General features: G+C 50.5%; 1 protein-coding gene across 1 annotated transcript in view; it reads right to left on the bottom strand.

The window, feature by feature from the left end:
- Positions 1 to 12,542, bottom strand: part of tbck (TBC1 domain containing kinase) — a 38,798-nt gene extending 26,256 nt beyond the window's left edge. Inside the window, exons 1-18 of the mRNA XM_062478828.1 lie at positions 12,173 to 12,542; positions 11,315 to 11,553; positions 10,177 to 10,249; positions 9,419 to 9,533; positions 9,057 to 9,130; positions 8,203 to 8,344; positions 7,894 to 7,954; positions 7,710 to 7,771; positions 6,081 to 6,142; positions 4,920 to 5,068; positions 4,610 to 4,748; positions 4,327 to 4,426; positions 3,462 to 3,511; positions 2,571 to 2,703; positions 2,355 to 2,453; positions 2,198 to 2,260; positions 1,949 to 2,075; positions 362 to 412 (exon numbers count right to left, since the gene is read on the bottom strand). Of these exons, the coding sequence (XP_062334812.1) occupies positions 362 to 412; positions 1,949 to 2,075; positions 2,198 to 2,260; positions 2,355 to 2,453; positions 2,571 to 2,703; positions 3,462 to 3,511; positions 4,327 to 4,426; positions 4,610 to 4,748; positions 4,920 to 5,068; positions 6,081 to 6,142; positions 7,710 to 7,771; positions 7,894 to 7,954; positions 8,203 to 8,344; positions 9,057 to 9,130; positions 9,419 to 9,533; positions 10,177 to 10,249; positions 11,315 to 11,507 (1,693 nt within the window). The 5' untranslated portion in view covers positions 11,508 to 11,553; positions 12,173 to 12,542. The remainder of the gene's footprint in view (positions 1 to 361; positions 413 to 1,948; positions 2,076 to 2,197; positions 2,261 to 2,354; positions 2,454 to 2,570; positions 2,704 to 3,461; positions 3,512 to 4,326; positions 4,427 to 4,609; positions 4,749 to 4,919; positions 5,069 to 6,080; positions 6,143 to 7,709; positions 7,772 to 7,893; positions 7,955 to 8,202; positions 8,345 to 9,056; positions 9,131 to 9,418; positions 9,534 to 10,176; positions 10,250 to 11,314; positions 11,554 to 12,172) is intronic.
- Between the last annotated feature and the right edge of the window lie 10 nt (positions 12,543 to 12,552).

Raw genomic sequence — 12,552 nt, 5'->3', positions numbered from 1 at the left:
GAGGAGGGAGAGGAAGAGGAGGGAGAGGAGAAAGGAGGAGGGGAAGAGGAGGAGGAGGGAGAGGGAGAAGAGGATATGAGGAAGAGGAGAGGAAAGAGGAAGAGGAGGAGATGAGGAAGAAGAGGAGAGGAAGAGGATATGAGGAGGAGAGAGGAAGAGGAGGAGAAGACAAGTCGCTAATTATGATCAGTTCTGCGCTTGGAATAACACCTGATATTTCACATCAAAATACACAAGTCACTGAACAGATACATGCACCCAATGTGACAATGCTTCAAGACTAAGTACACTAAGCTGTCATTAAAGCTTTGAAATGTTCTCAGCTATCTGACAGACCGAGGGCAGCCAGAGCAACTCTCACCTTCGTTGTTGAAGTTCAGGTAGAGGAAGGGAGCACAAAGGGAGTCCAAACCTGTTCCGCATAATCGTCAGTATCAGTCACACGCAAGAGCAATTGGTTAAATGTAAATACTTGTGGAAATATGTAAAACGTGAATTGAAAGTTTGAAATTTAGATTTTGCTTTTCTGTCAAGGTTTATCAAACTATACACAGCCGTTCTATTCTAATGCTTTGTTCACACCGAACCCGAAGCACATTTTTCGCGCGGCGAGATTACATGTGAAGTCGATGTAAATGATCAACTCAAGCGAAATATGCGCGTGACTTTTTCTCAAAAGTTTATCAATTTTGAGATGTAACTGGTGTTTGAGGAGAAACGGAGGGCAAGAGTATTGTAGCTGTCTGTAGGAACCCTCTGCTATACCACACTACTTCGTATTCGTTTATAGTCGTCATTTTGGACATGACGACGCAAAAAAAACGGTTGGCTCCTAGCGATTTGCGCGAATAAACACGAACGCGGAGCGACAATTCCCTTAATTCGCGCAAATAATTCGCTTTGCGTTTGGTGTGAACACTGAACACAGCATTATGAATGAAAACAAAAGAACAATAGAAGAGATGTTTGTGTGTGCTGTTCTGGGATCAGCTAAGGCCCTTTTCAAGATCAGCCAGAAGCTGAAGCGACTACCCAGGGGCGTTGTTAGATATAACGCTCTACTGGGGAACAGGGCCCTATGCATATACCTTTTTTTTCTTCTAAGCGTGCTGCACACAATGCACTACTCGGCTATAGAAACCCCCTTACTTAACCCACTATACAACAGTTCAGGGATGCAAGTTTGATATCAGCTTTGGCAGGGACATCAATAGTTAATGCGAGAGCGCACATTTCTTTCGCATTCATTTAAACGCAAATACAGTTTTTTGAGCTTCATGTAATATTGTTTTTATGTTTTAGTCAAAATAAGAGGATCGGTAGGCCTATCATTTAGAAACGACCTTAATTCTGACTTGTGTGCTGAGTCCGACACCTGGACTTCTGTGTCCATGATGCAGTGGCTATTTGGCAACCTCAGAAGAGCGCCCTGACATGGAATTCTGCGGGCATCGGCATGTGCTTTCATTTTACAAGTGTTGATTGGGATACTGTGTTTATTTTTTGCGTCATTATCAATCTAAATGAATGCACTGACTAATAAAATAAATTGTTGAAACTCAAACTAGATTTTACTGGGGCACAGCAGATTTACACTGGGGCACGTGCCCCGTTAAAAAGGGTCTAACGACGCCCCTGTGTCTACCCCAGATAACTTGGTACACTTGACAACCCAACAGCCACATGTCAGTCAGGGTTGAAATGGTGTGTCTTTAGCGCCATCTGGTGGCTGACTGACCACAGTACACAACTGGTCCAGGTGTGTTTGATTTACAGCTCGGCACCGCTGGGAATGTCAACCGCGTTTCATTGCGCCGTGGAATAAATCAAGCCCTTATGATATATTAGCCTGCATAATAACTGTCTAGGAATGTCTAATGTTTAAAGTGCACTTGATTAATGTTATGACTCGTTTGAGGTGCACTTGATTTGAGTGCAGGGGCCTCACCCTGCCAGTAGACCAGGTCGGGGTGGGACACCACCCAGGCTTTCAGCACACGGCGGAACTTGACGTGACCCTGGGGTGACGAGAGCAGCTCGTCATACTGGTGACAGCGAGGGATGTCTACCTCAATCTGGACACACACACACACACACAGAAAGACACAAGGTTTGAGAGATGAACACATTGTGTGTGTGTGTTGTCAGGTGTGTAAGGTGAGCACTATCTGCCCCGATGGCAGAACGCTCTCTGTACCTGTCGATCAGTCGGTATGGGCGTGTCCTTGTCTATGCTGTCGTATTTAGCCTGGATATCCCCCTGAACCAACAAAACTATCAATCAGTCCAGGTCGAACACATGTAGCTACAATCCCCCCCCCCCCCGTTTCCTGAGTGAAGTGGTCCAGTCCTACCTCCACGCCCAGCAGAGCGGACCACGCCAAGCCCCTGACCAGGGGGGGGATGTCCACCCGCGCCTCCTTCCACACCTGGGTCTTCTTGTAAGGGTAGGCCTGAGGACGCAGGCAAACCCAGGGCCTGTTTCAATACTCTAGACATGCAGACTTCCCTCCTTAACACCCTGACATGGCCCTGAGGCCAGTGATCGTGCACGTGTGTATGTGTGTGACCTGCAGCAGCCTGTTGAATAGGATGATGCGTGTGAGCTGGTACTCTGTGTCTCTCTCCCGGATGATGAGGGGCAGGGACACGGCCGAGGCCTGCAGCTCACTGCTGCTGATGGACTGGGGCAGGCTGCAGGGTCTGGAGGAGACAGGAGAGGATGTGGAGGAGAGAAGAGAGGGTGTGGAGGAGAGGGTCTGGAGGAGAGAGGAGAGGGTGTGGAGGAGAGAAGAGAGGGTGTGGAGGAGAGGGTCTGGAGGAGAGAGGAGAGGGTGTGGAGGAGAGAGGAGAGGGTCTGGAGGAGAGGGTCTGGAGGAGAGAGGAGAGGGTGTGGAGGAGAGAGGAGAGGGTGTGGAGGAGAGAGGAGAGGGTGTGGAGGAGAGAGGAGAGGGTGTGGAGGAGAGAGGGAGGGTCTGGAGGAGACAGGGTGTGGAGGAGACAGGAGAGGATGTGGAGGAGAGAAGAGAGGGTGTGGAGGAGAGGGTCTGGAGGAGAGAGGAGAGGGTGTGGAGGAGAGAAGAGAGGGTGTGGAGGAGAGGGTCTGGAGGAGAGAGGAGAGGGTGTGGAGGAGAGAGGAGAGGGTCTGGAGGAGAGGGTCTGGAGGAGAGAGGAGAGGGTGTGGAGGAGAGAGGAGAGGGTGTGGAGGAGAGAGGAGAGGGTGTGGAGGAGAGAGGAGAGGGTGTGGAGGAGAGAGGGAGGGTCTGGAGGAGACAGGGTGTGGAGGAGACAGGAGAGGGTCTGGAGGAGAGAGGGTGTGGAGGAGAGAGGAGAGGGTTCTGGAGGAGGGGAAGTCATCTACACTGAGGAACAGTAGGAGGCAGAAGGACAGGAGGGGGGAGAGGAGAAAAGAGGTGGGGAGATGGGAGGAGGAGAGGACACACTTGAGGAACTTGACTTACTCTTCCTCCAGTATGGGGTAATAGGCCTCTCCTGCCACGTCCTTCAGCCTCTGGAAACAGACAAACAGACATCTGGAATGATGGAGATTGATTTGGCTGCTTTGGAAGAGCAGAGGTCTTCCTGAGCGCTCTGATCCTCAAACACCAGGAGTCCTGTCGGTCCTGTGTGTGGTTCAGCAGGGGCTTCCCACACACAGCCAACTACATCGTGTGGAGATTCATACCGAGTTGATACCAAATCTAATTCTAAGTAATGTCCCTGTCACAGAGGGCCTCACAGATGTCCTCAGATCAGCAGCTACAACCAACCTAGACCCTCAAGGAAGACAAGGACAACTGAAATGACTGCTACGTATCGGTATATATATATTGATCAGATATGGGTGATGTGAGGATATTAATCAGATATGGGTGATGTGAGGATATTGATCAGATATGGGTGATGTGTGGATATTGATCAGATATGGGTGATGTGTGGATATTGATCAGATATCGGTGATGTGAGGATATTAATCAGATATAGGTGATGTGTGGATATTGATCAGATATCGGTGATGTGTGGATATTGATCAGATATGGGTGATGTGTGGATATTGATCAGATATGGGTGATGTGTGGATATTGATCAGATATGGGTGATGTGTGGATATTGATCAGATATGGGTGATGTGTGGATATTGATCAGATATGGGTGATGTGTGGATATTGATCAGATATGGGTGATGTGTGGATATTGATCAGATATGGGTGATGTGTGGATATTGATCAGATATATGGGTGATGTGTGGATATTGATCAGATATGGGTGTTGTGAGGATATTGATCAGATATGGGTGATGTGCTGTGGTCTCCAGGAAGCACGCACGTTTCGCAGCTGGCAGAGGGACAGAGTGACGGTGGTGTCGTCCAATAGGAAGCTCCGGTCTCTACCCTGGCCAAACGACTCCCCGTCCTCCAACAGGAACCTGGGGGGGGGGGGGGGGGGGTGCATTAAAAAAGAGAGTGAGAGAGTGAAGACTGAGTAGTCCAGGTGGAGATGTCCTGTCATGTACAGCATGGGTGGAGCTGGAGGGGGGAGGGAGGAGCTATTTGTAATGAACAGTAATTTGGCAGAGTGCAGACTGGAGGAGGAGGGAGGAGCAGCTAACTTGGGCAGGGTGCAGACTGGAGGCTTGGACAGGATGATCTCCTTGTTGGTGAGCTCCTTCTCCAGGTCTCCTCCGGCCAGACACCACAGGTGGTACACCTCATCTATGCCCCTCTCAGCCAGGTAGTCCTCCTCCTCTTCTACACACACACACACACACACACACACACACACACACACACACACACACACATTACACACACATTACACACACATTAATATATATATATTATATATATATATATATATATAATATATATATATATATATATGATATGATATATATATATGATATGTGTGTGTGCGGGCACCTGGGCAGAGCTTGCTGAGCTGGTCTGGGAGTTCCAGCAGGGCGCAGCGTAGCGAGGAGGAGAACAGGCCTGGGGAGGGCTGAAAGGGGCTAGAGAGACCAGACACCCCCTCAAACACTGAGTCAGACAGCAGCTCTGCTGGGGTCGGCCTGGGGGGAGGGAAGAAAGGGGATAGGGAGAGGGGGAAGGCAAGGAGGGGGAGGAGGTGAGGGAGAAGGGGTGGGGGGAGGAGAGGTGGAAGGCAAGGAGGGGGAGAGGAGGTGAGGGAGAAGGGGTGGGGGGGAGGAGAGGGAGAAGGGGTGGGGGGGAGGTGAGGGAGAAGGGGTGGGGGGAGGTGAGGTGGAAGGCAAGGAGAGGGGGAGGAGGTGAGGGAGAAGGGGTGGGGGGGAGGAGAGGGAGAAGGGGTGGGGGGGAGGTGAGGGAGAAGGGGTGGGGGAGGAGGTGAGGGAGAAGGGGTGGGGGAGGAGGTGAGGGAGAAGGGGTGGGGAGGAGGTGAGGGAGAAGGGGTGGGGGGAGGAGAGGTGGAAGGCAAGGAGAGGGGGAGGAGGTGAGGGAAAAGGGGTGGGGGAGGAGGTGAGGGAGAAGGGGTGGGGGGGAGGTGAGGGAGAAGGGGTGGGGGAGGAGGTGAGGGAGAAGGGGTGGGGGGGAGGTGAGGGAGAAGGGGTGGGGGAGGAGGTGAGGGAGAAGGGGTGGGGGGGAGGTGAGGGAGAAGGGGTGGGGGAGGAGGTGAGGGAGAAGGGGTGGGGGAGGAGGTGAGGGAGAAGGGGTGGGGGAGGAGGTGAGGGAGAAGGGGTGGGGGGGATAAGAAGTCTGTTAGCTCCACTTAGGGAACCACTGTCACGTCTTAGATGTGGTTTGTTTATTTTATATCAAGTCATATAGAATTTATACTGTATGTGCAAACATGTGCTACAACTATGGGATATTTCTGTTTGGAATTAGACACGTGTTCCAATGGTCATATGGTTTGAATCATGTAGCATATGGATCACAGACACAGGATTTAGACCACAGATCCCACTGCTTAGCTGTGTATATACTGTCTACAGTATAAGACAACACCATGAGCTACAGTCTACACAGAGTAATGTCTGAAAGAAGCAGGGCCAGTTAACAGGAAAAGGTGATGGGTAGCAGGATATGATGTCATGGTGTGTTTACCTTTGGGATGGCAGGAAGGTCAGACATTTCCTCAGTAAGTCCAGAACCTTCTCTGGGAGGGTCTGTGATGTTGCAGATGCATTAGTTACACTACCATGCAGTCCACTGGCTTCATCCTACTGTATAGAGACAGGCACTTCTCCTCCCCCCTCTCCTCCCCCTTCTCCTCCCCCCTCCCACTACTCCTCTCCTCTCCTCCCCCCTCTCCTCCCCCTTCTCCTCCCCCCTCTCCCACTACTCCTCTCCTCCCCCCTCTCCCACTTCTCCCCCTCTCCCACTACTCCTCTCCTCCCCCCTCTCCTACTACTCCTCTCCTCCCCCCTCTCCCACTTCTCCCCCCTCTCCCACTCTCTCCTCCCCCCTCTCCCACTACTCCTCTCCTCCCCCTCTCCTCCCCCTCTCCCACTACTCCTCTCCTCCCCCCTCTCCCACTACTCCTCTCCTCCCCCCTCTCCCACTACTCCTCTCCTCCCCACTCCTCCTCCCCCCTCTCCCACTACTCCTCTCCCCCCTCTCCTCCCCCTCCCTCCCCCACTCCCACTACTCCTCTCCTCCCCCACTACTCCTCTCCTCCCCCCTCTCCACTACTCCTCTCCTCCCCCTCTCCTCCCCCCTCTCCACTACTCCTCTCCTCCCCCCTCTCCTCCCCCCTCTCCCACTACTCCTCTCCTCCCCCTCTCCTCCCCCCTCTCCCACTACTCCTCTCCTCCCCCCTCTCCTCCCCCCTCTCCCACTACTCCTCTCCTCCCCCCTCTCCCACTACTCCTCTCCTCCCCCACTACTCCTCTCCTCCCCCCTCTCCCACTACTCCTCTCCTCCCCCCTCTCCTCCCCCCTCTCCCACTACTCCTCTCCTCCCCCATTACTCCTCTCCTCCCCCCTCTCCCACTACTCCTCTCCTCCCCCCTCTCCACTACTCCTCTCCTCCCCCACTACTCCTCTCCTCCCCCCTCTCCCACTACTCCTCTCCTCCCCCACTACTCCTCTCCTCCCCCCTCTCCCACTACTCCTCTCCTCCCCCCTCTCCTCCCCCCTCTCCCACTACTCCTCTCCTCCCCCACTACTCCTCTCCTCCCCCCTCTCCCACTACTCCTCTCCTCCCCCCTCTCCTCCCCCCTCTCCCACTACACCTCTCCTCCCCCACTACTCCTCTCCTCCCCCCCTCTCCCACTACTCCTCTCCTCCCCCCTCTCCCACTACTCCTCTCCTCCCCCACTACTCCTCTCCTCCCCCCTCTCCCACTACTCCTCTCCTCCCCCACTACTCCTCTCCTCCCCCCTCTCCACTACTCCTCTCCTCCCCCCTCTCCCACTACTCCTCTCCTCCCCCACTACTCCTCTCCTCCCCCCTCTCCCACTACTCCTCTCCTCCCCCACTACTCCTCTCCTCCCCCCTCTCCCACTACTCCTCTCCTCCCCCCTCCTCCCCCCTCTCCCACTACTCCTCTCCTCCCCCACTACTCCTCTCCTCCCCCCTCTCCCACTACTCCTCTCCTCCCCCTCTCCTCCCCCCTCTCCCACTACTCCTCTCCTCCCCCCTCTCCACTACTCCTCTCCTCCCCCACTACTCCTCTCCTCCCCCCTCTCCCACTACTCCTCTCCTATCCCCTTCTCTCCCCTCCCTCTCTTACCTTGATGGCATCAAGACAGCCATGTTCCTCAGCCAGCACAGTGACTATCTCGTCCATACAGCCTGGTGAGACAGAGAGGGTTTCAGACAGAGGGGGTTTCAGACAGAGGGGGTTTCCATGGTTAATGTCTCGCACACATTCCTGACCCTCCGGATGGTACTGTGATGGGGGAGTCCTGACCTACCCAGAGTGATGATGAATTTCAACCTTTCGCTGATCTCAATGTTGTGCAGAAGTCTCCTGCCCTGCAGACCAATGAGAACTCGTCAAATGATACAGACGGCTGAGAGAGAGAGAGAGAGAGAGAGAGAGAGAGAGAGAGAGAGAGAGAGAGAGAGAGAGAGAGAGAGAGATATAGAGAGGGGAGATAGATATATAGAGAGAAAGAGAGAGATAGATATAGAGAGAGACAGAAAGAGAGAGAGAAAGATGAGAGGGAGATAGATATAGAAAGAAAGAGAGAGAGGGATGAATGAATAAAAGTGAGTCGTACAGCACACAGCTCAAAGAGCAGCACCCCCAGAGACCAGACGTCAGTTTTGGGTCCTGATGGCTGGGGGGCGTCTCCACTGGAGGGGTCGCTGAGGTGGGCGGAGCCCTGGGCGATGACCTCTGGAGCCAAGTATGATGGATATCTGGGGCACGGAGATCACATACACACACACACAGGTACACACAAACATTAACCCAGTGGACTGGGCTTACTGTTTCATCTCCATCACTGACTATTGTTACTGATTATTATGATGTTGAACAGGCTCCATCATTAGTGTCCACAGCAGTCTTTGAAACCTCATCTCTCTGGTCTGTGTGCCGGGGGTCATGTGACTTATCAAGGAGCCTTCACAGACACGCTCATGACATCCCTAAACCAGGGCTTCTTTCATGGACGTGAAAACACACTAAGATATCGGAGTTCAGAAGAGAGCGTGTGTGTGTGTGTTCTCTATCTGTCTCTCAAACACACACACCGGCCGGATCTCCAGCAGGATATTACAGAGACAGATCTCTGTTCTCAGACACACAGGGAAGGAAATGTCTTTGATATCCACAGCCTGGTTTCTATAAGAAAGATCCATTAGAAGTCTATCTCACATATTTCATTACTTTTTATTGTAAAATATGTAGCTGATAGCCCCAGGTTCTTTACAGTTCTGTATCTGGGTCTTGCACATAAGAACTTAAGATTTAAGGTTTCAAAGACTTAATAGGTTAAATTGCCCTCTTATCCACACAATAGTATTCAGTGTATAATGTCCAATGTGTTGAACATTAGCTGTCAATACAATATAGTATATTACAGTGAAATGTGTTGACTCTAGATACCCAAACTGTGTAAGGCCTCACCCAATAGGGAAGTCCACATCTGCCCCACGATCAGTCATGTGATACAGGCCAAACTTGGCCAGCTTCACGTTACCCTGGAGACGACAGGATGAGAAAGGAGGGGAGACGACAGAAGATGAGGACAAGAGAGGAAGAGCTGCTGTGTCGTGGTGTAGGCTGCTGTGTCGTGGTGTAGGCTGCTGTGTCGTGGTGTAGGCTGCTGTGTCGTGGTGTAGGCTGCTGTGTCGTGGTGTAGGCTGCTGTGTCGTGGTGTAGGCTGCTGTGTCGTGGTGTAGGCTGCTGTGTCGTGGTGTAGGCTGCTGTGTCGTGGTGTAGGCTGCTGTGTCGTGAGAGGAGTGTGGCTGTGTCTGGAGGGAGAATACCTTGCAGTCCAGGAGGACGTTGTGTGAGTTGAGAGCACGGTGGACCATGCGGTGCTTGTTCATGAAGGCCAGCCCTTCCAGCACCTCGTAGGCTATCTGCAGAACCCTCTCTGGGCTGGGACACACAAACACTAGTTGAGATATATATATATATTGATATACAGTACCAGTCAAAAGTTTGGACACATTACATATATTTTTTTTTTCTTGTTTTGTATCATACAGACACAGGGCACATCTAGTGTGATGAACCCTTAAATGTATCAAGCAAGGATCAAACACACGCTTGTTTCAGAACACCCAGTGCAGTTATTCCAGTGCAACTGATTAACCTGTCCCCAGCCGGATATCTGACGTATTCTGGACCGGAACCAGAGATGGTCAAATGGAAGTAACAAAGTACAAATACTTTATTTTTATTTTTTTGAAAGGTTGAAAAATATATATATAGCTAAAAAAGATCTTAAGCATATGTCAGAGCTCACACTTCTTTACTTTAACTTGAGTGAAAAAGTGTAGTCAGTACATCAACTTTTACCAGAATCTTTTCAAACACGAGTATCTGGCCTTCTACTTGAGTGAAGGATGAGTGTACTTTTACCAATTTCTGACCGGAACATCAGACAGTCACACCCCTTAACACAGGCTGTTAACGTGTTGCAGCTTCAGCCCGCCTGCCTGTTCTGTATACAACGTAGCGTGTGTGAGGGCCGGGGCACAGGTCTTCCCCAGGGAGCCTGTGCTGTCTGGGTCCTCACCTGACTGTTATCCCCTGCTTCTGGAAGTCGTTCAGGCTGCTTTCATAGTGCTCCGCCACCACAACCAGCCGCTCTGGACCAGAGAGGAGAAGAGACGGTGAAATAAAAAAAATAAAAAAACAAGATGGAGGACGGGAATAGCAACTGAGGCAATATGTTCTCTCAACCTGGTGACTGTGGCATGGACGGCTACGCCTTATTACATTCTTGTTTGGTTTATACACTCTTCCTCAGCTACAAATAGTCACAAGCACCTTAATATGGTCAGGGTATAAGTTTGTAGTCTGCTTACACAACACGGTGTGCAATTACAAAGCTGTAAATATGTTCTCTGCTGTCTCAACCTTCCTGTCTGGTCAACAACATGTCAACAAAGTTGTAATGAAAACAACCGCTTGCTGAGACAGTCTGTGTGGGAACGCAGGAAACATCTGGCCGTTAAAGAAGATAGAGCAACAGTTAAAAAGCAAGATTTCCACATCTCTGGACGTCAATAAAATGGAAGATGAGACACAGAGTCTGTTTGCAGCCTTCAGGGTCTATACTTTGACCATTTCTGAGCTTCAAACATCATGATGTCTTCAGAACAAAAGCCTTCCGCCGAACAGCAGGGGCCTGTAGAGGGGATTTGCCATCTCATAAACATACAAACAAACGTACTACGACATGGGTGGTAAACAATAACAAAACACCTCAAACATGCACCTTCTGGGATGTACCAGCCAAAAATACAGTCACCACAGAATAAAAATAACCATCATAAAAAAACAACAACACTACATTAAAAAAGATGTCCGTGACCTTGTTTTACAGACGTTTACACTTTATAATCCTGCTGCAGAGCTGAGAACATCGTAAGTGCATGAAGAGGGCTTTCACGGAAAGCCTACTACTGTACTACGACTCCACGGAACCTTTGTGTTCAATGTGTCTGCTAGCTGAGAAGTGTTAACTTAGTTTACATAGTAAATAGACAGCTCCTTGACTCAGAGTGATGGAAGGATTTCGGTAATCTTTCTATCATCCGCACTCTATCATTATTCATCCTTCTATCCATCCTCTGCTGTCCTTTCCACAAGCACAAGGCGTCCTGACGCCAGAAGATAATCGGAGCCGCTGAAGGCTCCGGAGCCCGTACCGTGCTTCCCCCGGGTGATGTCCACGTACTGGCAGAGACGCGGGTGTGTGAGGGTCTTCAGGAGCTGGAAGCGGCCCAGGATCTTGATGGAGTTGGGGGTGAGGGGCAGGCCGTTGCTACCACACACATCGTGGGGGAGGGCTGAGGCGAAGAAGGTGAACGCCCCCAGCTGGGCGTCTCTGAGGGGTCGCATGGCGGACCGCCGTCCCTGGGCACAGTCCGGACCAGCGCTGGGGCACCTGGGACAAGCAGGGTCAGAGGGAGAACGTCTGGATCAAGGGGTCGCAGGTTCGAATCCCCCTCTGTACCTCGCTTTGGTTAAAAGTGTCTGTTTGATGGATATATTGGTTAACATACTGTAGCCTAAATATATATTTCTTGGTCCCTTTCTATGCAGGATTGGATTTTTATGAATCTAGAGACAGAGGATGGGCTCTCTGCCCTATGTTGGGTCTTCTGGTGCGTGTCAAGATGTATCCTTGAGTTAGGGCAGCTAGCTGCTTAGCCTAACAGTAGAGTAGGTTAGGCTACCCATTTGGGGAGGTAGCTTGTTAATCAACTCTATTACACAGTTAGGCTAGATAATAATTATGGTAATCATAGAATGGAACTGTTTACACAGTTATGTGCGATAACCATATCTGTTCGTTTCAGGTGCTGATAAATTACATCACGTTGGATGTACATAAACTGTCAGTTATTCAGATGCAAGAAAGCAAGTTGGACATACTCAAACACAGAAAGCTAGCTAACTAGGTAGTACTGTCCACTGGATGTAAGATATTGACGCATACAAAGCTATTTTTGACAACACTACTAGAGTAAATCACTGCTTAGCAATTTCAAGTGTCTACTCACGTTTAGTGATGGTGTTCCCTAATGCCAAGCGACTCAAATTTAAATGTGTTTCGTTTTTTAAATTCTCTTCCTCGGGTGCAGCCGGACAGCTGAGATAACGTGACCACCTACGTCACTTTTCTGCGACAAGACCGGCTGTGTTTTGTGCCAGTATTTTAAATTAAACGATTTAAAAACAGGTATGTCGTTTGACAACTAGGACGATGTAGTAGGACATGTAAAAGAATAAATAACACATTCTCAAGGATCGATTTTCAGTTCAGAAGTTCGTGTAAAATATTTGTGAAATCGTATATTCGTAATGTATTGGCGTTGTTGGCAATAGTACAAAGTAAGGTTATTTGGTTATTTAACAAACTGAAACATATAACTGACAAATA

Source organism: Osmerus eperlanus, chromosome 14 (assembly GCF_963692335.1).
Source record: "Osmerus eperlanus chromosome 14, fOsmEpe2.1, whole genome shotgun sequence".
NCBI lineage: Eukaryota > Metazoa > Chordata > Actinopteri > Osmeriformes > Osmeridae > Osmerus > Osmerus eperlanus.
The sequence above is the reverse complement of the archived record's forward strand: the minus strand, read 5'-3'. Positions and strand labels throughout refer to the sequence as shown.